At 46.8% G+C, this 27,735-nt stretch overlaps 1 protein-coding gene across 1 annotated transcript in view; it reads left to right on the top strand.

The window, feature by feature from the left end:
- Positions 1-27,735, top strand: part of LOC138487539 (zinc finger protein 850-like) — a 230,537-nt gene that overhangs the window by 111,299 nt on the left and 91,503 nt on the right. The window contains exons 3-4 of the mRNA XM_069614028.1: positions 420-1,096; positions 12,065-13,169. Of these exons, the coding sequence (XP_069470129.1) occupies positions 420-1,096; positions 12,065-13,169 (1,782 nt within the window). The remainder of the gene's footprint in view (positions 1-419; positions 1,097-12,064; positions 13,170-27,735) is intronic.

The raw sequence follows: 27,735 nt of genomic DNA, 5'->3' as shown, positions 1-27,735 counted from the left end.
ACAACGACTACCGGCCGCAAGCACCCTAGGCCCAGCCAACGGACCCACCGGGCTGATACCGCCAACAGCACATCACTGGTCTCTTGCACTTTTCCTGCTTTCTCTCACTAACCCACCCTCCCTTCCTCTTTCCGAGCCGCCAGTGCACCAGGGGACCACTCCGGTGGTGATAGTGCGCAGTACAAATGTCCTTTAACATTAACAAATACACACACAACACACAGATGACCTGCACGTGTCACACAACACATCACTCCCAACACACATCAAGGCCCAACAGCAGCCAACCTTGCATGTACACAGTCCGCTGCAAAGCCAGGCATGCAACTGATCACATGGCGCCACCTGCCCAAAGACAAACGCATGCATGATGCAAGCACCACCATCACTGATGCCCTGCCACTCTCTGTCCCCCACAGGTACGGATGCAGACAGCGAAGAAGCACAGCAAAGTGCACAACACCAGCCAAAAGGGCAAGGAGGCAAGGTGATGGCACAGGACCATCTACTTCAAGTGGCCAAGGATGGGCCAAGCGGCACAGGGAACACCAACCAGTGCCCTACCAGCCACACTGCAACCCACACAGGACGAGGAGACACCTGCCCCTGCACCCCGGGACATACAATCGACACAGGCGAGGACACATCTGGCATGGACGATGGCACACAGTCTGCTGCTGCAAGCACAATTGGGGAGATGGCTGCATCGGCACAGCATAGTGTTGACGGGGAAGCTGACCCTGACAATGACAGCAATGCAGGACTTGTCCACTCAGAGCCTGTAGGTCGAACACCAAGCCCGCAGGTCACCCCACAGGACACACCTCGCCGGGATTCATCCGAACAGGGCAGCCATGGTGAGTGGTCTCCGACATTGCACAGCCCCATATTGCATGCAGTACCACCACATAACCCACCAACCACCACCCACACTGCCATACTGGACCTTGAGGGACGTCTGTCCAGGATGGAGGGCCGGCAGGAGGGGATGCAAGGCTATGTCAAGCAGTACCTTGCTGAAGGGCAGACAACACGCTGTGTCATCCATGACAGCACTGCGGCCGTAATCCAGGCCATCAATTCAAGTGCACAGCAAGTGTGCGATGGCTTCAATGCCTTGGGATAGATCCTCACCAGGATTGCTGATCGCATGGAGCAGCGGCAAACTCCAGCTTTGGGGTCACAACCATCTGGCTCATCCACATCGACCACGCCAGCGAGTTCCAGGCAGGTCCCTGCGAAGTGCACAGCGCTCAGATATCCAACCGCACCTCCGAAGGGGGCTCCATAGTAGCAGGGCCACCCTGCAGATTCTCTTTCCGAATACATGCAGACACATGTTGTGCCATTGTTGACTTTGGGTGTTAGGGGGAGGGTGGAGGGTGGTGGTGGTGGGTGTAGTACTGGGGGTGTTGGGAGGCGTGGGGGTGTGTGCGGGGTAGGGGGAGGGGTTTTGGGGGGCAGGCGGTTATGTGGTGGGGGAGGGAAAGGGGTGTTGGGGTCATGGATTGTTGAATCATGTTGTACAAAAAATCTCTCTAATACACCTGTTGTGTACAAAACGTCACATGCGTGGACATTGCTTATTTGTTGTTTGTCAATGTATTGCTTCATAGTGAACTGTGCCCATATACCCACACACCCAGTGCCCACAGTTCCCAATACATGGCACCCTCTGCATCCAAGTACATCTGAATGATTGGTCTATGACTAATTGCCGCACTGCACGACCCTCAAGTGTATCGCATCCTCGCCTGTGTCCAACATCTACTCCTTCCTCTCCTTCTACTTCACCAGGTGATGGCAGCTCCATGTCAGGTGGCAGGGGTACGTTCCGCCAGATGCACATTTTATGCAGCATTGCACATACCATGATGTATCTTGCCCACCTTCTCAGGCCTGTATATGAGTGCCCCTCCCGACTTGCTGATGCAGCGAAACTGTGCCTTCAAAAGGCCAAACATCTGCTCAGTGACCACACGCGTGCGTGTATGTGCACGATTGAAGTCCTCCTCGTGCCTGTTCTGCGGATTCCTGACAGGGGTGAGTAGCCACGCCTTCAGAGGATATCCAGCATCACCTACATGGGAGCAGAAGGAGGTATGTGTAAGGATAATGCTCAGTTGCCATTTGTGCTCAGCCTGTACATCTTTCAAGTTCATATGCACAATTCCATCAATGGCAGCCACATCCACATGACTATCAGCCCTGTACAGTGCATGCCAATCCATGGTGCGAGCCTTGGGTGACATACATGACTTAGGGTCCTAGGCATTCAAACCACCAGGCTCCCCGATGCATTTTGGCTAGGTACATTCTGTACGCACATGTGAGGGCTGTGTGGCGGCGGATAACTCAAGATACTTTCATCCCTCTCCTCCCATGGCCCAGGGGGCATTCCCCTTGCATATGCATGTAGCCCCCCCATCCCTCTCTTCCCATGCCCAGGGGGCATTCCCCTTGCATATGCATGTGCCCGCCCCATCCCTCTCTTCCCATGGCCCAGGGAGACTCAACCAATAGCCAGCCACTTTGTATGACGTCTCCTTCCATGTAGCGGGGTAGTGAGGAGTTCCGCAGCACCATGGCATCATGCGTGGATCCTGGGTATCTGGCACAGCAATGTGTTATTATCTGGCTGGCATCACACACCATCTGCACATTGATGCAGTGGTATAGCTTCCGATTGTGGCACACCACCTCCACGGCATGTGGGACTACCAACTGCACTTACCTTGCACTTGCCACCAGCTGGCCCATATTATTTATCTTGTATTCTACTAACCCTGTTCTGCACTTTCCCCTCTCCCTTTCCCCCTGCACTTTTCCCTTCCCCTCTACCCTTGCACGTGCGCGATCTGAATGACACCTGGCCTAGTAGGATCGTTGTCTGTCTCCCCCTGTCCACCCCGCCCTGCCTCGTCGCGCCTTGAAACACTTGTGTATAGGCGCGTTACAAATGCCATATCATACGTGGGTGCAGTCGAGGGCACCAGGTAAATTGGGCATGCTCCTGTGGTGTTCGTGGTAGGGATATGTAGGCACTTGCGTGATTCAGTAGTGCATCCAGCACTTGGTTTAGCACAACGGAGAAGCATGATTGCGACATGCCATGCATTTGGCCCACTGTGTGTTGGTAAGTGCCTGTGGCCAGGAAGTGGAGAACAGATGCCACCTTCAGCAGAGGGGGGGGTGGCTGTGCAGATATTGATCAGGCTGACCAACTCTTCCTATATTAATTCCACTATGTTGGTGAGGGTGTTCCTGTCTAGCCGGTACAGGGTGTGGATCTGTGCTGGGTTTAAGTCAAATGGATTGGCCCTTATATGTGGAATTGATGGCTGTCTGCGGGGAACAACTACCTGCACTAGTGGGATTTGCTGGACCAGTCTCACCCTCCTTCTCCTCCTGCGTCTCCTCTGTGTTGCCTGTTGTACTGCCTGCCCAAGGAGTAGCAGTGCAGGCATGTCCTCCAGCCCCAGTATGGCAAGTGCAAGTGGTAGCATTTTGGTTTGGAAAGGGGTATGGTGTGTGGGTGTGCTCCTTTTGTGCTGGCCCTGACTCCATTGCCTCCACCTGTGCTGATTGTATGCACCTGTGGCACTTGGTTACACATAAGTTTGCTGTTAACGGGTGGTCTGCGATTCCGGTATTGCCGGCATCATGGTGGCCCTTCTTACCGGCATCTCGATGCCGGTATGTACATGTCCGTGTGACTTGTGGTGTCCTCTTCATTGCAGGATGCCGGTATTACGAGCACGCCACCCGCACGCGCTCCCGCATGGTGGTACGGTGGTGCACGGCCACAGCTGGTCCTTGTCGATGCCGGTGGGACCGGCGTCTAGAGTTGTAATACTACGGACTGGTATTGGAGGCCGGTATTGCCTTACCGGCTCTGGTATTGCCGGACTACCAACCTCGTAATGAGGCCCACTGTCTCACAGTACCAAGGTTCAACCTAAAAACTGTGGGAGGAGCTAGCTTCCCAGGTCAAGCAGCATATGTTGGAACTCCTTGCCTCCTACCATCAGAATGGAACCCACCTTCTGTGCTTTTAGATCCAGAGTAAAGAGTTGGCTCACTGATAAGCCTATCCTTTGAAGTCACAGTCCACAATCCAACCACAGATGCTTTCAACTGACTGTTACTTATGTCTTCATTGTACTGACTCCCATGCTCTTACATGTATTTATTGCCTACCAGACCTATCTGTAACCATTGGTCGACCTGATTGTTGCTATCCTATGTATCCTATGTATGTATGCCTGTGCCATTCTCAGGTTTTCCAGCACCCAGGGACCTCAGGGTTAGGTGTGCGATACAAATAATAAACAAATACACAAAAATGAAATGTGTTTGGGAATCTTGTATGTATTGCTCCCATTTGCGTGAAAAAATTGTGTTTTAAAAAAATGATTTTTAAAAATAAAGTTTTTTAAATTTCTAAACACTGGTGCCCTGCAGGATTTATTCCTGGGTGAAAGCTGTGGCACCTTTTGAGAAATGAATTACCAGCATACGGGAGGGTTCAGGACGAGGGCCTGGGTAATGGATTTAAACTCTGAGTGAGCGTTGAATGGCGTAGTTGAGTGAGCTGGAATAAACCCTTTTTTTTGGCAATGCAAATCTTGAAGGAAAGTGTAATGTAATTCCTAGTGATTTGGTGCTGGGAGGTGAATATGTAATGCGATAGTGCTGGGCCAGTGCGTGCCGTTGCAGCAGTAGTCGACCAAAGGAGCGATACAAGAGAATACTTCTCTTTTTATGTGCTATAGAGGTTGGCGATGTCACTGAAAGGGAGAGGCCTATATATTCACTAATGCTGCACAAAGTGCAGCCACGCAAGTGTTGGCGAGCAAGTGCAGGTGCAGCAGTTAAAGGTGGTTGGAGGTAGTTTAGGGGTATTGTTTATCTCTCTTCTTCGCCTGACTGCCACAGCCTGCAACTCTACAATTTACGCAATACAGCCTGTTATTATTTCAACGGCTCTTGACAAATTTGGCCACCATGTAAAAGTAAAGTTGCTTGGACTGAGCAATAGTGCACCTTTTCCGAGTGGCTCAAGCGAAGATCCTTTAACACACAGCTGGTGAGGGAGGGGATTTAGTTTCCACGAATAACTCCAACACCAAGGTGCTGCGTTAATAACGCACCACTTTACCAAACGTTAGTCAAGTGAGACTCTCTCTGAGAATATTCAGCCTTCAATCAGATCAGATCAGACATTCCACCCTCTTCAATACTGTGTGAGGGAAACTGTTACGAAACCTACTACTCTGAACACTAGTATTCAGGCATCCGAGAAATAGTCCCCACGGATTTGTTCAAAAACTAAACTAAAAGACTACCTCCTCATCTCCGAGATACCTTCTTAACCTACCTGTCATCTGCCTTCTAGCTAACATGTTTCCCTTGCCTCGGCCCCTCACTTGCTCTGCCCCCACTTTAGCATTACATCCATCATGGTCACATCTGTAGAGGAGGAGCCAAGTACCCCCACTCCAACTGCCCCGCCTACATTACCTGAAACATATGAACCATAGTATGTGACGTATACTGAACAGTTAAACCAGCAAAGAGAAGAGCGTGGGCTCTGTGCAGTACCCATAAGAATACCTATACCTAACAGAATATGGGAGGTAAAGTACCCATTGAGGAAACCATACTTGCATCCAAGACAATATGATGGCCATTTGAACGAGATTCCTGAAGAAACAAAGAAACTAAATGACAAAGATGAATAGTGATGTCATACAAAGTTGAATCGACACCTATATAGAAAGATAACCGGACCAGAGAGGCAGGCGATTTATAAGGTACAAGAAGATGCCAAGGATAAGTGACATCTTGGGATCAAGATGAAGAGACTTATGCCACAAACCTGGTGAAGATACTTAGTTTAAACATGTACAGATGCAATGAAACGCAAGCAGCAAAGCAATCATGAAGCTAGCCACATGCTTTTAAATAGATTAGACCGTGGCAAGCGCCAACATATACATATATAACTCAATAGATACATATGGACAAATAAAGAATACATGTTTTCACTACGTATAAAGCAGTACTGAACAAGCAAGAAGGCCTCATTCTAGTGTTGCAGTTGAGAGATTGAATTAAAAAGAATAAAAGTTCAGTTAAGGAGTTCACTGAGCCAAGAAAGCCAAGGTTTTATGAAACTGGAATTGGCTGACATTGGATACAATTAACATGAAAGAACAGAAGCTCCTGTTCAGAGAGGTCAAGCAAAAGATGTCAGAGGACTATTGAAAATAAAATCAAATACACGAAATTGGCTCAGTTTTATGGTGTCCAGTCATGTGATAGAGGAAGTTGGACGAGCAAGATGATCACACCTACACACGGAAGCCGGCTAGTGCCTATACTCCTTTAAACATTCTCAGAACACAGTACAAACTCAAGGTCAACTTCAAAGTGCTAATTGAAACTGGACCATGGAGGTGATGATGATTGATATTTTAATTGGTGGGAAGCTGGTGTTAAGGTGAGTTTATCCGCACCTGGTTGTTCAGTCTGCGTGCTGCTAACGTAGGTAGGAAAAGTACTGACGGGGTTTAGATGCCAACCAATTGTAGGGGACCACGTAGTTAGGGGTCCTATAGTGAGTGTAGCCAATGAGGCGTCGTACGTTTAGTGACGTTCATAGTGGCCATTTTGAAGGAGGGCTTAGTTGCCCCACCTGATAACTATCCAATTGCCTCTTTCTGTTACTCTATACAGATATGGAACCTATGCTTGGTTATTAACTTAGAACCATTCCCACCTCCCGATAGGTTTTTGTAGTTTGCACGTAGGAGGCCGTTGGTGATGACGCAAGTCAAAACGTCAGTGATGTGCACTTTTGTGTACAAAAGCCCAAGTTTTTTATGAAGAAGTTAGAGTCAGAGTATCGAGCGATTGCTGATGTTCGTTGTACTCCCTGTTTTAAGATCCTTGACATTAAAACAGACAAACTTTGCCTAACTATTCGTGTCGTCTTTATTATTGATGTATGAATAAAATCTGCATCCCCATCTATCTCCAGGGTACCGCTACTCATCTTAAAGGGCTGTAAGCCTCCAGTTCACATCCATAACACAGCTGTCCATACCGCCTACTTGCACTTAAAAAATTCCTAATGTTGGTTGTCCTTAATCTATATATGTCCACCCATGATTTGTCCCCAGTGACATTTCCATGTATACCGCCCCACCCCCACCCTCAACGACCTGGTCAGAATGTCACTCAAACTCACTGCATTGTAAGAAACTCAATGCTTCCCGTCAAATCTGATTTCTTCTCTATTGTACTTTCTTTTGTGATCAAAAGAGGATTGTTCCTCCCTGAATATAAAGAAAGAAAGTATTCTTAACTCTGATATATCCTTGGGCCACATGGAACTAGACTCACAGAATCAACCTCCAAACTTGTATTTTGAAGGAAAGCTCCTCCGCTTCATTCACAAAACAAATACATTTTATTGGTTGTACTTCTACCCTCTCCATCACCATATCCATGGATGACACCCCACACAGTTACCCCTGCTTCCATGAAATGAAATATGCCGCAAAATTCACAAGAAAGTGCAACATGTCAGCACAATAAATGACAAGTCCACTCGGCGTCTTTTGCTGTGTTGTCTATGGACAGATCCCATAGCTAAAATTACCATCAAGTGCCCGACCACAACTCCTTCTTGTGTCATACATAACAAATAAATATGATCTTCCATGTACATGTGAGCCAGGTCAATGGAAGGGGCTGGAGGAAAGTTGAGACAATTGGCATTTGTGGCAATTGGCATTCTGGAGACAGTGGGCCTGATCACGACCTCGGCGGTAACCCTTACATCCGGCGGTAGCGCTATTACCGCCGGATTTAAGGGTCTGCCGAATCAGGGCTTTGGCGGATTTCGCCCCAGCTCTTGGGGAAATCCGCCGGCGGTAAGAGCGCAAACTTTCCCCATTGAGCCCAATGGGGAATGGGGCATTACCGAATGGGCTCAATGGGGAATGGGGACTTCCAAGTCCGCCTAACTCGTGATCCCGCACTATTAGCGCCGGGGGCTATGGCGGTCGCGCTAATAGCCTCCGCGCTAGTAGCGTTAGCGTTACCGCCGAGGTCGTGATCAGGCCCAGTGTAAAGTCTGCTGGCAGTGTTTTCACTTTTGGAGGAGGGGTTTAAAAGCTCCATAACAGCACAGAGTCACTGTAAATCTGGGCGGTGTGGTGGCAAACCTTGCTGAATAAGGGAAGACTTTTTCACCTGACACCTATAATCCAACTATAAAGGTCGCAAGAGAGCCTGAACTAAACACTCCTTTTTCTTCTCATTTATGCCGCCCATAAGAATGTATAATCTGTGTCAGGGAGGTAAACTTGCTTAAAATGATAAATCTATACAGGGATTGCAACATATTGGCCCTGAGTCTCCAGATACTACAGCAACAAAAAAAGCATGCAGCCGTTGACTACAAATGCTACTCTAAACCAAGAAGCCTAAAAATGTAAACTGTGTATACTGCTGATAACATTTCACAACCTGGCCTTGGCAACTCCTCAACAGAGATTGATAATAATAATTAATGACTTAAACTTTGCTTATCACTACAGACTGAAGTTCAACAATTACCATGCTCATGAGGGTGCTGTTGCGCACATCAAACATGGACGCCTAGTTTGAGAGCTCCAGCCCAGAAACAATCCTTGTAAGAAAAGAAATCCTTCCAGCTTCGTCCCAGACCCTAACAGAAGCAAGCATCCGGAGGCGAGAAACGTGAAGGGTATCTTGGTGGAAGAGCAGTGAAAAACCAGGACTGCGCTGCAGAGATATTGCATCCGGCAGTTTCGGCGGCTGCGAGGGACCCGTGTTGCCGCCTGGAAGCTCCACGAGCACCTGGATTGCCGGCCGCAGTGGGGGAGGGGCACCGCGAGGTTGCCACTATCCTGATACGCGAGGAGAGCTGTGTGATCGCCTGGCCCCGAGATGATCGTGGTAGAACCAGCGATCGTTCCCCACGACCAGTGACAGAAGGCAGCGGGAGAAGGTGCACCCATTGGACGCGGGGGACCCCAATTGGTGAGACCGCGTTGGGTGCGCAGCGCGGCCTCGGCCCGCGACTGCTGGTGACGCTGCTCGCGGCCCCCTGGGTGGAAGGACTACACCCGGAGGTGCCCCCCGCCATGGACTGACGCCTAGTAAGTGGTTTTTGGGCGGGGACGGAGGCCCTAATACTGCTGCCTGTGAGGCAGGCTTTCACAACACGCTGCTGCGGCCGGGGGAGAGCTTCATATTGTGCTCCACAGCGCCTGCAACAACCCCACTTATATGGGGGATTGAACATTAATATTTGGCAGCGGAGACATCTTGGGGCCCCGTTGGGCCACCACCACGTGAAGGAAGGGGAGAATATACACATGCCCCGAGTACAGTGTAACTGCAAAAAAACCTCAGAAAGTGCAGCAATGGGGGGCAACGGCGCGGACCTCCCTAATTGCTCTGGGGACACTGCTCAAAGCGCCACTACGCCAAGTGAGTGGTTTTGGGCGGGGACGGAGGCCCTAATACCGATGCCCGTGAGGCGGGCTTCCACAATACGCAGCTGCGGCGGGGGGAGAGCTTCGGGTCGTGCTCCACAGCGCCTATAACAACCCCACTTATATGTGAGATTGAACGTTAATCCTATACACACGCCCCAAGTGCAGTATAACTGCAAAAGCCTTGAACCTCAGAAGTTGCGGGCGCAGCGGGGCAACAACGCAAACCTCCCTCATTGCTCCGGGACACTGCTTAGATCGCCACTGAGGCCCCAACATATACAACCCGGAAGGGTGACCTGTGGCTCCCACGGGTGCGGACCAGCGGGATCTACCCCTGTAAAAAACCCTACTGCCTGGTGTTGAGGGCAGGCATACCAACAACGTTCTCTCCCCATCCTGAGCTACACGGAAGTGCGGTGGGAGATACCACGTGGGAGCACACAGTCCACCCCCAACGGACAACCGCGACTTATGGGCCGCAACGAGAGGAAGGGGACAGGAGGGAAAAAGATCAGCCCGATGGATACATTCACCAGTTCGCAGCCACAAGGGGCAACTGGAGGGGAACCATCAACATCTGATGGGCACGAGAGCAACCCGATCGATCGCCTGGCAGCGCTGGTGCAGAATGGATTCATGGTGGTGAACGTTAAACTAGATGATATAGTGGCGACGATAGGGTCCCTAAAAGCGCGCGTGGAAAAGGAGAGCGCACGTATTACGGAAACAGAAAACAGAATAAGCGTAAACGAGGACACGATACTAAAACACGGGCGAGATATAGCCCACCTCCAAACAGAGCTACAAAAGACTCAAACCAAGTGCGAGGACCTTGAATCGAGGTCCCAGAGGATCAATATCTGGATTGTTGGGGTGTCGGAAAAATTCGGAAAGGGCCCCATGGAGAGACAAGTTGAGACCTTGCTGAAAGACATCCTGGGCGCTGACTCCTTCTCGGATCATTTTCTGATCGAAAGTCCCCATCGTACCCTAGCTCCACTCCCGAAACCAGGTGCCCCACCTCGAACCATAATTGCGCGTCTCCTAAACTATCAAGACAAGGATACTATACTCCGGCTGTCGAGAGAAAAAGGTACCCTACGCCATGAAGAGGGCACAATCCACATATATCCGGATTTCTCAACCAACGTGCAAATGCAAAGGAGGTTGTACGAAGGAGTGAAAAAACAGCTACATATCCGAAATGTTCCCTATGCCCTCATCTTCCCGGCAAAAATGAGAATACAGCATGGGGGACGTGCACATTTCTTCGAAAATCCCACGGACGCCATGTCATACGTAGAGACTTCCATTCCATTACCCACCGGAGATCGAGGGGAAAGCCAAAATGCGAACTCATAACCGAGAGGTGAATGGTGAGACCAGACCGGGCTAGGACTCGATCGCCTACCATATGGTGAGAAATTATTGACATTTGAAGATATGTAATGGTGACGAGCTGAGCTTAAAAATTGTTTTTCTGGGCTGTGGGCCTCAGCCTAGAGCGGGCCAGATGGCCGCAATCAGTGACCCTCAGGAAAGTTCCACATGTTTCGGGGACAGTTTATTGCGGGGCAGCATTGTCATGTTGGGGTTGATGATGTGGGTGGGGGTTTAAAATGTCATATGACTGAATGGGGAGGGGGGAAAAGGTGGGGTCTGGGTCTCAGTTGAAGTAGTCTCACAAGTTAAAAAACGTGGTGACGTTGCAACACATGGAAATCTCCTGAATAGCAGCAAGGCCAAATATGTACACTGGGAATACAGATATGGCTAACTCTGTCAAGGTAACCCGAGGGCTCCGATTGAAACTACTCACTTGGAATGTCCGGGAATCGAACCAAATTAAGGAAAGTGGGAGCCTATATTACAAGGCATCAACCCCACATTGTTATGCTACAGGAAACTCATGCGCTTCAGAAAGTCAATGCAGAGTACTTGAAAGGGTGGGGTGCTCACAGATATTGCACAGAATACTCCTCCCAGGCGAGAGGGGTACTGACCCTGATACATTCGTCCGTTGGGTTCCAGTTTGAGAGGAGTAAAATAGACCCGATGGGTCGCTATGTTATACTTTGGGGCAGCATCAGTGGGGAAGCAATGATTTTCATTAACACATATGGTCCAAATATAGATGACCCTGAATTCTACATAAATGTACTACATGAGATTGGTGCGTGGGGGGGCGAGCAAATAGTGTGGGGAGGAGACTTCAATACTATTTTAGATACAGTACTAGATCGTTCAACCTCCACACATAGGAACCCCTCGAGAGCAGCCAACACTCTGCAACAAATCATCTTACAGCTACAGCTGGTAGACACCTGGAGAACAATCCACCCCCTAAAACGACAATATTCCTTTTACTCCTCAGTGCATGACACTGAATCCCGCATTGACTATTGGCTGGTGTCGGCGTCTCTCGTGCACCAAATTACTGGAAGTGAAATATTTCCCCGCACCTTGTCCGATCACTCTCCCATAGAGTTAGACATGACGTTGAAGAATCTTAAACCCCGGCCAAGAGATGGAGAATGCCTTCCGACATCTTCAATGATCCTGGGGTGGTAGAGAAACTGCACACCGAAGTTGAATTCTTCTTTGAGACCAATGGGGGTTCGGTGGACAGTCCCTCGATGTTGTGGGAAACATTCAAAGTGTGGGTGAGGGGTATCCTGATTTCCAAGTCCACGGGGCTATTGAAGGCGGTTAGGAAAGAACTTGAAGAGGTTGAAAAGTGGCTGGGGGAACTAGAAAAACAATATACATCCTTGCACGAAGATAACACCCTTGCGGAGATTAATAGCAACCTACATGAATTTAATAAACTAGCGAATAGGGATTTGCTGTACATGACCACTCCGGTCAGAGCACGCCGGTATGGAGAAGGAAACAAGGCGGGGCGCACATTAGCTAACCTCTTGAAAGCTGACAAGGGCCGCACCCTGATTTCCAGCATAATAGGGAGCGACGGCATACTACAAACAAGTGAGGAAAATATCAATGGGGAAATTGCCCTTTTTTATAAAGAGCTCTATGCTAATCATGACCTAAAAATCCCCAGTGGTATCCAACTCTACCTAGATAGTATAACGCTTCCAAAATTGATTGATGAGAATAAACTACAGTTAGACAAACCCCTTACGATCGAGGAAATTAAGGAAGCGATTAAATCATTGGGTAATGGGAAAGCCCCTGGTTCCGATGGTCTGGGAATCGAACTGTACAAGGAACTAAGCGAAGAACTCGCCCCAATACTGCTGTCCATGTGGGAGGAGGCCACAGAGATAGGGACACTACCACCAACCATGAGAGAGGCGATAATCACAGTGCTCCCTAAGCCTAGACGTCCCCCCAACGAGATGTCCTCATATCAGCCCCTATCTCTTATAAATTGTGATGCTAAGATATTCGCGAAAATCCTGGCCAACAGACTCCTACCACACATGCCGGCACTAGTGCACCCTGATCAATGCGGGTTTATTCCCACTAGATCTACAGCGCTCAATCTACGCAGGCTGTTTGGCGTAATGGCTCAAATCAAACCGGAGGCTCAGGCGGTGGCTGTGTCCCTGGATGCCAAAAATGCGTTTGATTCTGTGTCATGGGTGTACCTGTTCATGGAGCTTGGTAGGTTCGGACTGGGTCCCAGTTTTTTTTTAACTATGTCAAGGTACTGTACACTAACCTGGGAGCCAGGGTGTTGACTAACCACACTATGGGCCTCATTACGACCCAGGCGGTAAGTTACCGCCTGGGTCGTACCTTTACCACCATGGCGTAAACTATGTTTACGCCATGGTGGTTGGCGGACTTACCGCCCCATTCCGAGGTTGGCGGGGCGGTAAGTCCCCAATCCCCATTTACCCTTCCCCATTGCCATTTTTGCCCCATAGGGCATAATGGGAGTGGGGAAGGCGTTAATTATGCCACCGTAAATTACGGTGGCGTAATTAACAACAAGGTCCCTTAGCGCCATGGATTTTAACACCTGCTAAAAGCAGGTGTTAAATCCTCCATGGCGCTAAGGGACCTCGGAATCAGGCGGTAAGGGTCGGCGCTGTTTACGCTGCCGTAAACCCCTTACCGCCTGGGTCCTAATGAGGCCCTATGTCTGATTGGTTTGAGTTGAAGAGGGGCACTAGACAGGGCTACCCATTCTCTCCCATACTGTTTGCGCTCACTATGGAGCCAGCGGTAGCAGCGGCAATTAGAGGACATCAGAAACAGAGAGGTATATGGATGGCGGGCATTACTCAGTCGATATCCCTCTATGCCGACGACACCCTGTTAAACATTAGAGAACCTGACACACACCTGGGCCCAGTAATGGAGGAAATTTACAAATTTGCGTCATACTCAGGATATAAGACTAATCGATCTAAATCTGAAATCTTCCCTCTGATCCCCGCTACCAATTGCCCAAACGATACACTTGGTCTAAAATGGTCCCCGGACAAGATCAGATACCTAGGGGTTATAGTTTCTGGAGACAAAACATCTCTTTTTTTGAACAACCATGAATCCCTGGTGTCTACTATTGCCACTAAACTGGCCACTTCTGGGCCAAACTCCCCATATCACTAATAGGCCGGGTAGCCATATTAAAAATGGTCATCCTTCCCAAATTATTGTATATATTTACTAACATCCAGATCTGGCCTGGCAGGAAATTTATCTGGAGCGGGGGGGCGCCTAGGATGAAGTGGGAAAAAATGGTGGAGCCTTACAATAAAGGTGGCATAGCGGCGCCTGATTTTGAATTATATTATCTGGTTGCACAGGCCCAATTTGTTAAGCACTGGTATGACGAACACGACACCTCACCCCACATCTGTCTTGAAAAACATGCAGCGCGCCCAACAGACATAAGGTCAGTCATTTTTGAAATTAAACACAGAGACGACTGCCCATTTGACCCAGTTAGTACGACAGCTCAGGCATGGTCCAAAATCTTCCAAAGGCTTGGGGTAAAGACACCTTATTATGCTGAGGCTCCTTTTTGGAACTTCCCAGGCATAGCATCTACATACGACCCTGGTATACAAAACAAATGGGACCCAGGTGAAGAATTCAAAATCAGGGACATATTCCCCAACGGGAGGTTTATATCATTAGAGGACTTTGGGACGGGGATGGGGAGGGATCAGCTGATGATTCTGCAATATCATAGAATGAGATTGGCCTTTAAGGCCGATGGCCAACATTCCCAGATGTGCCCCCGCCACACCCATGCCTACTGACCCTTTCAACCCGGGCTGGAACTAGCATCTCCGGGCTATACGTGGCCGTACAGACCAGCACCCCAACATTAAATATAATGAAGGCCTCCTGGGAAGCAGATCTGGGTGAAGATATAATGGATAGACAATGGGAAAGGTACTGAGAAATGACAAAGAAAGTATCCATGAATGCCGGCCTCCGGTTGATTCAATTTAAGATGTTGAACAAGCTGCATTATACCCCCCAGAAGGTGGCGAGGTTTACAAATAATGGGTCTGGTATGTGCCCAAAATGTGGGACAGACCGGGCTGATTCGATGCATATGTACTGGAATTGCCCTCATGTGCTTGCTTTTTGGGGAGAGGTTGCAAATATCCTGGAGGAAGTAACTCAGATACCGGCAGACCTCACACCGCGAAAATACTTGTTTGGGGACATTGGTAAACAATCAGAGGTAACAAGGAGACTCTTCAATATCACATGTGCAGTGGCGAAGAAATGTATATTGCAAAAATGGAAGAGTGCAAGAGCACAGGGAGTGAATCACTTCCTTAAAGAACTGATGTATGTAAATTAATGTGAAGAATATTATATATGGACTATCCCGAGTCCAAGTAAAACCGAAAGATATGTGGGCCCTGTTCAGAATATATCTGAGTGAAGCCAACTCAGACGGTAATAGCCCGGCAGGGCCAAGTGCTTCATCAAATTAGTAAATGCTACTTATGCTGTACAGAAACCAAACCGAAAGCTAATGTTTCAAATATATGCAATTTATGTTGTTGTTGCAATGTCATGTACCACAATTGTTAAATAAAGTTTTAAAAAAAAAACAATTACCATGCTCATTTAGTCCCAAAGCTCCTGCCATCCTGAACGATTATATTCTGGGCGATTTCACCACGCCTGTTGTGGCCAACGAGAGACCCTCCTGCACTCTGTGACTCCTGCTCTCTGTGAGGCAGTCATGCTGATAAAAGCGGCATGGCTACCTCCATACTCTTAATGAGGCCCAAATGTGTTTATTCTCAATTTCCTGCAAGGACAGGCCTGGGCTCCATCCACCTTACCACTGCACACATTACTTGTGGATTTCGCTTCAGCATTTGATGCAATTGATCGTGCATTACTATGCGGGAAGTTAAAGAGGTTGAAGATGCCAAAAGACCTGCTCTTAACCTGTCAATTACTGCTTGGAAACAATTTTGCATGTGTGAAGATGAATAGTCTGCCACTGTTTACATAGCCAGAGGGGTGAAACAGGGGTGTATATTGACCCATGTCCTGTTCAAATTGTTCATGTCAGATGTTGGTGCATTCTTAACAAATACCCATAATTTTCCTCCTAAATTGGGTGATATGAAAATGTTACATCAGGCTTAAGCCGACGATCTGGCGATTTTTTTGACTCCACGTATGTTGGTTTATGTAGAAGTGCAAATGCACGGATTCAATATGCCAGAGTTAATAAGCTAGTGCTTTGGTAAGGTTAAGAAAGAAAAGGCAACGATAGTGACACCTGGGAGCTCCTTACATGGCGTTCATAATTATAGGTATCTCAGATACAAGGTCGAATCACCTCCTCATGAGCTGATGGCCCTAAAGAAACGTCATGATAAGGCCATTGCTACAATGTTACTGATGAAGAAATGTGTTAATTCTAGTGCAGGCTTCAGCTTGATTGGGATAGTAACACTTTACCATCATAAATGTGTAACCAGCATTTTGTATGCATCAGAATGTTCGTATGCCAACTATGCACAATGGGCCAATCAGCGTGAAGCGGGTATTTGGCGCTGTATCCTATGTCTTTCCACAGCGGCACCTATACAGGCCATAAGGACAGAGCTGGGCCTATCCTCCCTAAGTATGATTATTAGTTTAAATAGAAGTAATCTATTCATTAAAATAATGTGCAGTTTCTTCTTCGGGTGGAAATACTAAGGGGCTCTTGTCGATCTTTGTCCAAATTCAGGGTTAAAAAGGAGGAATCTTTTGCTAAACTCTCAATGCTCCAAGATTGGTCGGAAGGCGTAGGTTCCTTATTAGTGCTATTTAAGAAGAAAGCAGTGCAGTGGGATTGGGCGTGCAGCCAGGGCCATATAGGTACATTATCCTTGTTGAGCACCGATTCCAGACTATTCTGGGCTGAGTGATGAGTGGTTCGAATATGGGCACATGAGGCATGTCCTAAAATCATTCTATCACCGCATACTGGGATTTAAGTATGGTTGATTCAAGTTTTATCTGCAACAACAAATTGTGTTTAGAGGATTTGTGGAGTAAATCGCTCCACTATATATCGTTGGTTGTGCACTTTTCATTATATAAGGATATATTAATTGTATCGTCCTTTTTTATTGCAAGATATTTATCTTTTTCTTTTCTCTTTTTGATAAGCATTTTAACGTGGATTGTCTTTGTTTGTTATGTAATTGTTGTCTTGTGAAAAGTTTGTAATGAGCTATAACACAATAAAATAAAAGAACAAGCAATTAGTCAATGGGCAATCTGGTCAAATGAAAGGGGTTGCGTGCCAGGTAAGGGAAGTCAGTAAAGAGTAAAGGGATGGTGACAAATGGTAATGGAGGAATGAAACTTTATTTTAAGTAAGCGTAGGATGAAGGGGCATCAACGATGTGGTCCAATGGAAGAACACCATATGGGGCGGTGTATGTAACATGAGACGGAGGTATAAATCATGAAAGCTGGGTCATTAGATTGAGTGGCCGCTGCAAAAGCTGTATCAGTGACTTGCAAGCCAATGAAACTCATTGTGGAACTGGCTCGACTCTTTACTTCTCCTAACCATGTGATGCTGCATTGCATTCAGAACATATGTTTCAATTATGACTAGTGTTAATGACTCTTCCTAATGCTATACAATTAAACACATCTTTGTTGCATGCTAAAATCTATTAATTGTCAGCCTATTTGGTCTGCGTTGTGCACTGTCGGACCTTGATCCAGTGTTAAAGTCCCCCAAAAAGGGTAGACTCATTAACATACCGATTGAATGTCGGTTCACCTGAAATGAGCATATGAAGGTGCACTCTGAAAAACGTGCGTGGACTAGTGGGAAAAGTGGGGCTGGTCCGTCCACACTGTGGTAAACCTGAAGGTGCCTCACCCGCTAGTCCCCGGGGATATGTCATCCAGGTGGCCAGGACACGGCCATCGCTTTTGGATCTAGTTCCTCGGGGAGGACCAGTGCGGGAGGATCACTTGGTCTTCAGGATGTGGTACACCGGATGGGGAGACGTGGTCCCCTTCCCTGTAACACCTTTAGCCCGTCCTACCAAGTAGGATATTTAGGAACTCAAATCCCCCACCCTCCCCTTTCCCAACACAAATATTTCTTCGCGGACAGCTGACTGCGAGAGAAAACGGACTAACACCCGAACCGTATACCTAACATGTCCCAATACCATGGTCAGGCAGGGTCAGTCAATTACTGCTGACCATTACACACACCTGACTTCCATTACACTTGCCACACAGATTAAAGGTGGAGCATGAAAGCACACTCTGAGCAAGGCAATGCACACGAGGCAGCAGCAGTTCCAAGATGGCAGTTTTAATGCAAGGTGAAAGACGACACGACCAAAGAGGATTGCAAGGAGGGAGGTATCCTTCACCTTTTCAACGAAAGACTGTTACTTTGATGAACCTTCGAGAATAGGAAACGTAAGACCAGGAATCAAGGCTGAAGAATCCTGGATTGTGTGTCGGAGATACCCAGGGCTCTCACATGGCGGTAGTCAAGGCAGGGAGAATTCTTTACTGCTGTGGTACTGTCCTCGGATCCTAGAACAAAGCCAGTGAAGTCAGCACAGGCGGTGAGTGGGGAGATTGATACTGGACCTGTCTGTGATGAAGCCATGGTTGCAAGCGGCAACATTGTATAGTGAAAACTGAACAGAACAGCGTGTGAGGCATATGTGGCAAGCATCGCAAGCACAATTTAAAACAGGTATGAGTGATTGAACTTCGAAGCCAAGATACGATCGGTAGACAGTGGTCTGGCCCCACGTGGGTGCTCATTCGAAAAGTCTCTGTTAGGTATCCAGCTGAAAGGTAGCAAATGTGAAGAGTGATAAAGAATTGTGAAATCGAAGTGGTTGTGCACTGGGACAAGCAAAACCCTGTGCACATTCGAAAGTCGTCGACAGCTGATAAATATGGTGTATGAAATTGGTCTGAGCCTGACTGAGGGAGACTAATTGAACAGTGGGCCTCATTACAAGTTTGGTGGTAGCCTTGGTGGTAAAACCGACAAGCTGCTGCCGAACTTGCACATTTTTTCCTGCGCCTGGCAATGGGGAAATACAGGGCCATTACAGCCCTGGCGGACCCACTATTTCTCCATTGTCAGGCGCTGGAATGCATTACTCCCCATGGGAATGGGGAGGTCGGATGCACCAGCACCATTTGTGAATGGTGCCGGTGCATCAGACATGGTCTGCTCGCGGGTGCCGGTCCACCCGCCAGATCAGACCTGGCGGGCGAAAAAGGCACCCGCGAGCAGACCTCGTAGTTTGCCAGTCCGGTAACAACGGTACCAGCAAGCTTACTGGTACCGTTGTTACCGGACCGGTAAGCTTATAATGAGGCCCAGTGTGTTAAAGTGGATCTGAGCCCGGCTGAGGGGGATCTGGGGTAAACCGTGAATCACCCGAAAAAGAATATCCTATGAGAAATTGGATGTATAAATAATTTATTAACATTGGGCCTCATTACACGGATGGCGGTAAAATACCGGTACCGGTAAATCCTTACCGCCTTACTACGAGGTCCCTTTGCGGGTTAGGGGATTTAACGCCTGCTTTTGCAGGCGTTAAAATCCAACCCGCAAAGGGACCTCGGAGCTAATTACGGCACCGCAAAATTGCGGTGCCGTAATTAGCGCCTTCCCCATTCCCATAGAGCCCTATGGGGCAGAAATGGGAATGGGGAAGGGCAATGGTGGAAGGGGGATTTACCGCCCCTCCAACCATGGATTGGGGTGGTAAATCCCCTTTCCACCAAGGCGGTGCCGGTATTTTACCGGCATGAGCCATGGTGCTAATAGCGCCATGGCTCACCGCCTACCGTGTAATGAGGCCCATTGTGTTGTAAGGATCTGAGCCCGGCAGAGGGGGATCAGAGGTGAATAGTGAATCGCCTAGGAAATTGAAAATCTGAAAGAGGAAAAGAACTTTATTGTTTGTTTTTCGTATCAGGCCCTCTGAGTGAAGAGACTTTGAAAGGCAACGAGACTTGTGCAAGGAAGGTCGTGATGCTAATGATTGAATTGTATCCTCATGCTAGAGAAACCAGAGATTGTGCTAAGCTCGAGTGCACTGCCTTGTCCCATTCTGAAAACCTGGGGAAGGGAGGCCAGCGGCCTGAACATCCTGACATATCATTTTGTGAACACTTCTTTCTTTTTCGGTACACTGTTTCCTACACTATTTTTATTTAGAGGTAAAGATTGGCAATAGGTTTATTAGTATAGGCCCTTTTATTTTAATAAGACACTACTAGGACTGCGTTATTATTATTTGATGGTCGTAGCTTGCTCCCATCTGTAGATTTAGGATTATCTAGGCGTTTTTCAAACCCTTTTTTAAGTTCAATAAACACCCTTGAACTGTGGTCATTTGTGTCTGTCTGTCTTACTGTTGATACCATGCCTTCCTTACAAAACTTGTGTCCTTTCTACTTCAGCCCGGTCATAATGCTTGATTTCTATCAATTACACAACTAATAATTATTGTCAGGTGAACCCAGGCTGGTTGGAACAGCTGGTCTCTTTGGCGACCAAAAGACTCACAAAAAAGACCCTGCGAGTCTTGTACGTTAATTGCAAAAGGTAAATGACCCTTAGGTTTTACTAATTTCAAACGAAGGTCGCAGGTCACTGGATGGACGGGCAGCCGGGAGAACCCGTCATAAATGACAAAACAAAAAGGGAAAGCATCATGGACGGAGCGCCCAATCAGGTGCAAGAAAGGTTTTTTAATTATATATTTTCTTAACACAATGGCCCTTAGTGTGACACGTGTTTCGACCCGGACGGCATTCCTCAAAACAGGGCTAAATACATTCCTTACATAATCATAAAGTGTATATAACCAACATTGCGTGAGATTTATTGTTTGTTTGTTTGTTTTATTATTTGCAATACGCAAGCCTCCCCTCCGTTAACAGTGTGCAACACTGCACAGCATTTACATTTACATGAGATGAGACATGAGAAAAATATATACATACACATATATGAGGTGAATAGAGAGAATTCAAAGATGACTCCCAGCTTGTTCGCCACCCATGATGGTGAAGGTAGGGGTTAGGGTTACAGGTACACTGTACAATAACATTTATTTACAAAAAGACAATCATATTGCATTTATTCAAACTGGGATTTGTACTTCACAACCAGCTGTGCTTCTGGTGGACATGGCACAGTTGCAATGTTCGGTGGCAATGGATCACTGCTCTGCACAGAAACATCCAAAATTCCATATCTGTGCTTCTCTAACACAGCAACAATAAGGCCTTTCACAAAGTCGAACTGCATTTCATCATAGACTGGTTTGATCACCCATTGCTTACTTCGTTTTGAAAACACCTTAGTGTAGCCAGGCATCCTTACTTTACCCCTAGTCCTAGATTATTCACGTGCGACATTGCTGTTATGGGCCAAGACCACTAGTAGAGTGCGATGTTTCATGCCCTGAAAGCTAAAATGCAAGCGCTTTGGCCTGTACTTTAGGCACATATTGTGGAACACCTCCAAATCTCCTGTGTGACAGAATTATGTCAGTCCTCTCAAATCTCTTGATAAAGTTTTGATTTTGTGTGTCAGTGAAGATGGAATCAACCACTTCTTCTTCCGTGCCTCCTCTGGGGACAAAGGGTCATGTTCACATTGGTGGAAATGTAGGTTTTCTGACCAGTGGTGAACGTTGGTACAGTGGTGCATCAGTGACCGCCATTTTTCAAGTAGTATTTCCACTGACCCTTCACAAGTTTTTGAGCTCCACCAAAGATGGTTGGTGATAGACTGGGACCACTGCAAAATATTTTCAAAACCTTTTTTTTTTCGTGCAGCCGAGATTTTCTTACTGATTGATTTAGCAAGATGCCATACGTCAAATTGATGATTAATAAGCGGGAACTGCTCTCTCATTGTCTTGGCAATTGAAACGTGTCTGTCCGTGGCTATGAGGTCAATGTGCATTCCCCTTGATTGTAGATATTCCACTGATTTTATAAATCCTAGTTTCTCCATGGCCACTGAGGATGTACATTGTGTTACCTGCACGACCACCAAACTCACAATTTTCTTACTATCCATGTCCTGAAAGTGGTAGGTGCAGTACTTGGCAGATAATCCAGGGCTGTCGCACTGTCCATCGCCGGCTAGCCTGAAACGTTTCCCTTCGAATGTACTTGCTAGAGACAATTGTTCAATTTTCCAAGCATCACTAATGGCCGGAAACAGATAATCACGTTGGTATATGTAGTACAGCGATTTAGAAATGAAATGGAGTCCCACAAACTGAAAGAAAGCCTCTAACTTTCTAAAACTGGAGCCACTAAAAAGTGATGCAGCTGCACACAGTAGATTGCCTGCTGGCATTTTCCCCAGCATCGTTTGTGCAGACCATGAGAACCTATGATTTAATCGACAGGCGGCATTTATTTTGACGTCACTGCCTTTTATTTGATGAGTTACATTAATCAATGGCTTCCCACATACTTTCCCTCTAACTGAATGCCCACATTTCAGCATACTTATAATTTCCATCAAACAACTGTCGAATACAATGTATTTGCTCTCTTTCATTAGACTGTCATCCTGCGTCAATGTTGTTTCGGCCTGAGACGTTGCGGAGATTTCAACACATTGGAAAGTAATATCGCTGCTATCAAGTTCTGATGCATCTATGGATGCTGTGGCTGGTTCATTCTCTGTCATTTTGACATCTGCTACTTCAACATTGATGGGAGAACACAACAATGTCGACATGTTTTTGGGTGGCAATTTTTTGGCGGGTGTAGATTGTGCGAATTGATCTGCAACTACTTCAGAGCTATCTTCAATACATTCAATAACATCTTCTTGTGGTGCGGTCGCAATGTAGCAATGGTCCAATGCAACTTTGCTGTATTCTCCAAACACAGTTAATTCATGTTCTGGCCATTGGACATGAGCATCTCGAGCCTGAACACGCCTCACCTCAATTAATAGTTCCTCCATAGTGTACATGGTCTGGCAAGCAACATCTCTCATTCGCTTCACTGTCTGTGTATGTATAGTTCTGACACCCACGGGTAACTAGAGGAGAGATTGGAAAAGGGATGTTCAGTTTAAACACAAGATAAAGTGTAGTCCAATTGACTGGAAAAAAACATAAAATAGTCCCCAGCACAAACATTTTTTTAAAGTTATGAACTGTTTGTAACTAACCTTTTTTGGGTTTTTTTCTTTGCAACTTTTTTGACTCGACCTTCAACATCTGCACGCTGTAGCTCCGATTCGTTTCCGCATGTCTTCCCTTCCTCTTGCGCTGCAACGACTATATTTTCTGTATCCGCATAGACAGCACGGAATGAGGCTCCATCATCTCCCTGAAACATAGTACTTTCATTACTATGTATCAAAATATTGTTAGCATAAAACACACGTGAGGACGAACACACAGGTACATCTCAATAGCCAAACACGATTTAAACATTGTGTGCAACAATCAAACGACAAGTATTCGACCTGTGATGATCTATTTCGATGGAACTGTCAGTATCCATACCTCTGGCTCTGCATGGACTGCCATGAATGGTTGTATTGGAGAGGAGGCATCAGCATCTCCCTAAAACACAGTACTTGCATTAGTATGGTTTTCAATATTGGAAACATAACACACACTTGGGGTCGACGGCACAGGTACATATAAAGAGATAACCACAAATGATGCATTGTCTAAAACAATCAAGGAAAATATAAATATGCAGATTTCATCGACTTATTTCTCCGATTCCTTTACATCTGCATCATCAAAATGGGATGTTGTGATTGTAGTGGAAGCTCCGAGCTCCATCGTCTCCCTGAAACACATTACTTGCATTAGTATGGTTTTCAATATTAGAAACATAACACACACTTGGGGTCGAACGCAAAGGTACATATAAAGAGATAACCACAAATGATGCATTGTCTAAAAGAATCAAGGAAAATCTAAATATGATCACATTTCATCGAGTTATTTCTCTGATTTATTTACATCTGCATCATCTGAATGGGATGTTGTGATTGTAGTGGAAGCTCCGTCGTCTCCCTGAAACACAGCACTTGTGTTAATAGGGAAGAAAGTATAGCAAATGGAATCACGTTATATGATCACGCATGATGGAGCTGTCAGTATCCATACCTCGTGCTGCTGAAGAATATCTATGGATGTTGCAAATGTAGTGCGCACTTCCGAAAGCTGTTGCGCTGATTCGTATACGCATGGTCCCGCTTCCACTTCCCTTGGAATTACTTGAATGTCAGGCTCCGCATCAGTGCAGGGGTTGACGCTCCATCAACTGCCTGAAAGATAGTACTTGCATTAGTGAGGATTACAATAGTGAAAACATAACACACACCTGGGGTCGACAGCACAGGTACATATCAACGGCTAACCACGAATGAAACATTGTGTAGAACAATCAAATGACAAGAATTCCAGCTCTGATGATGACGCTCGATGGAGCTGTCAGTATCCATACCTCCTGCTGGTGAAGAACATCTAGAAATGTTGTAGATGTGGCGGACGCTTCAGCATCTCCCTGAAAGACAGTACTTGCATTAGTATGGATAACACTAATTATAACTGAAAACAAACACCAGTGGACGATAACTAAGGTGTATATCAATTGGAAAGCACTAACCAAACATTCGGTAAAATAATTACACGATAGAATAAAACTATTACTTGACATGCATAAAACAAGTCTGTAGCGGATTAGCCTAGTAAGATTACCTGATACGCGCTAGAAGTGGTTGATAACTGCGACCACGTCAAGGATGTAGAATGTTCTTGCTTCAGATTCAAGGGATAGTCAAGAGGTTGTAAAGGTAAATTAATGATTGATAATGAAATGCCAATATTAAAAATAGCCATGTAAGGCGACAGAATACTTGAAAAATGCTCAATACAGCACAGTTCCCTGTTCCCATATATATACATTTCGTTTGTGGGTTATGAAATCGAAAAAGAATATATTGATAAATGTAATTATTCAAAAAGCTATACACTCATATCAATATCGAAATTATTACAAGGGATAGAACACCTACAATATCAATTAATCCATTCGGCTACCTACACACTACTGCAAGGCCTAAAGCTAAATCCGGACACTTGACTCACCAGTGGCGGAATGTGGACGAATAGAGTGGGAATAGCGTTTGCGAGCAATTTCTGTGTCGTTCGCCGTTTATTCTTCTTTGTTACCCAAGATGTGGTGTACATGTCCAAGGAAAAGTGCCGGCTGCAGATGCGGTATCGATCACCCCTCTTGTCCTGTAAGACTTGTTGGACTCTACTTTCCAGCTCATCCAGTAGATATCCGCAATGTCTGACCCATTCTCTTATTCGATCAACAGTTTTCGGGAATACATGCATTGTAGTGCCTTCAGATTTTGCATGGGTTTTCGAAGGGCAACCGCTAATCGAACAGGCAGGCATTGATAAATCTGAAAAGTAAATATCGACATTATTATACAATCTTCATGAATAAAGATGTGATACAAAAGTAAATTAATCATACAATGATCAATGCAAGGTTTGTTTTGGTCGCAGGAACTATACCAGTTCATTATGTGCGGCTTAGTATTTGCATAAGTTGCAGAAATGTATAATTGATGTGACTGAAATCTGAACATGTGACTCGTCCCTTGGATGTTCTGTCTTGCACGAGAAGGAAACATGCTTACATTATAGACTGGACCCCCGAAGGATACAATTCGATGACAATAGACAAAGATGAAAATAAATAGATCTATTGATAGCATAGCAATGGAAACTCAAGTCAATAGCAATGAGACCAATGAACATAGCACTATTGTGTACTCTACTCGCAAATAGATAGAAATTTAAAAAAACATGCGAAATATGACTAGGATACATGGCCTTACCTTGACCAACAAACAGTTGGATTCAGCAAGCAGAGCAGTATGTTGCAGAAGTTCACGGATAGCACGACGACGAGCAGATCTCAGTGGTTGCCAGGTAGCACGTTCAGGAGTTGACTTGCAAAGCACAAAGATGTTCTCATGAGACATATCAAGTGGTTTATAAAGTATTAGAAACAGGGTGAATGAATGACGTATATATGTCGTGGTCTTAGGGGAGCGGCCTGCTTCAAGGGGAGGTCTGGCTGGAGACACGGGGTCTGAGGAGGCCATGTGACCGATGGCCCCTTGGCGTGGGATACCTTTTGAAGTGTACATGTAGTTTGGCACCTTGGCCTTTCGCGCCCCTGACAGCGCTCATCCCCGGGTGCGAACCGCCTTTGATAGAGGGTGGGTGGGATGGAGGGGCCTGGGGTGTGCAGATAAGGCACAGGAAGACTGCTGAATGGAGACACACTTATTTGGATTGCAGGGGGGTGGTCTGCTTCAAGGGGAGGCCTGGCTGGAGACACGGGGTCTGAGGAGGCCATGTGACCAATGGCCCCTTGGCGTGGGATACCTTTTGAAGTGTACATGTAGTTTGGCACCTTGGCCGTTCGCGCCCCAGACAGCCCCACATGCCAGCGCTCATCCACGAGTGCGAACTGCCTTTATAGTATATCGTTGCTTATCAATAACAAATGCCACATACCATAGATTCTTGTGAGCACAGACCCACACTTCAACCGGTGTATTATAGTGGTCAAGACCCTTAACCGAAGGCCTGTATAATCCAATGGTAATTGTTAGTATAGATATGTGTGTGACTTTTATAGAGACATAACCTACTGAAAGACTTTGAACAAGTGTTATTTAGTGTTACTCACCGGACCGGAAGTAAACCAAATCGGTGGCCGGAAGACACAAGACTGGGCTTTTGATTGAAGAGCTAGGTCGGGGCCTCCAACCTAGCCTCCTCTCTGTGAGGGAAAAAAGACCTTTTTAACGATATGACCCTCTGCTGGATAGGACCAGGCAGAGGGACTGATCGCTCAAAAGGGCGGGGAGGACACGCCGCCAAGAACCCAGCACTGCTGTACTGTTGAGTCTGTTATGTCCCAAAGTGTTCAAGAAACGGAGGTGCAAAATAACAAATAGGTAGGTTAGTTAGGGAAACTGAACCCGGGCGGAACGAGGGCCGCGCTAGAGTCGGGTAGGTGCACTATCTGCAAGGCGTCCCTGTGCACTATTGACGAACGTCCAATGGAAGTCTGATTGTGGATGGGATGATAACAGCAACAATAAGATGCACCATGGAGTTGAAGAATTGCAGGTGATGGAGTTCAGCGGCAAGGTAACAATGAGTACAAGGAATGGTTGTTTAACAAGTGATGAGCAGGAAGAGTCTTACCGATGCCGTGATCACAGATTTTCAAGGCGGCAGGTAAAGGCAGTCCGTGAAGGAGGAAACAGGTCTGGTACACGAGTAAGTAAGGTTTTCCAAAGCGGCAGGCAAAGGCAGTCCGTGAAGGAGGAAACAGGTCTGGTACACGGGTAAGTAAGGTTTTCCAAAGCGCCAGGCAAAGGCAGTCCGTGAAGGAGGAAACAGGTCTGGTACACGGGTAAGTAAGGTAGGATCGAAGACGGAACTTCTAGCACCGGGAAGCAACTTTAATCAGAAGCAGCGTCTTGCCCGGTTCTGAGGTTTAAATCGGGAAGGAGAAAGGCGGAACCGGACGAAACCGAGGTTCACGCATCATCGCCTCTCCGGTGACAGCGGGAGGCGGAAGGCTGGGAGTCATAGTCCAACTTGCCGCAAAGTGCTGCGGA

This window comes from Ambystoma mexicanum, chromosome 9 (genome assembly GCF_040938575.1).
Source record: "Ambystoma mexicanum isolate Mex_15411 chromosome 9, UKY_AmexF1_1, whole genome shotgun sequence".
In the NCBI taxonomy this organism is placed as follows: domain Eukaryota; kingdom Metazoa; phylum Chordata; class Amphibia; order Caudata; family Ambystomatidae; genus Ambystoma; species Ambystoma mexicanum.
Note: the sequence above shows the minus strand (reverse complement) of the source record. Positions and strands in the feature narration are given on the sequence as shown.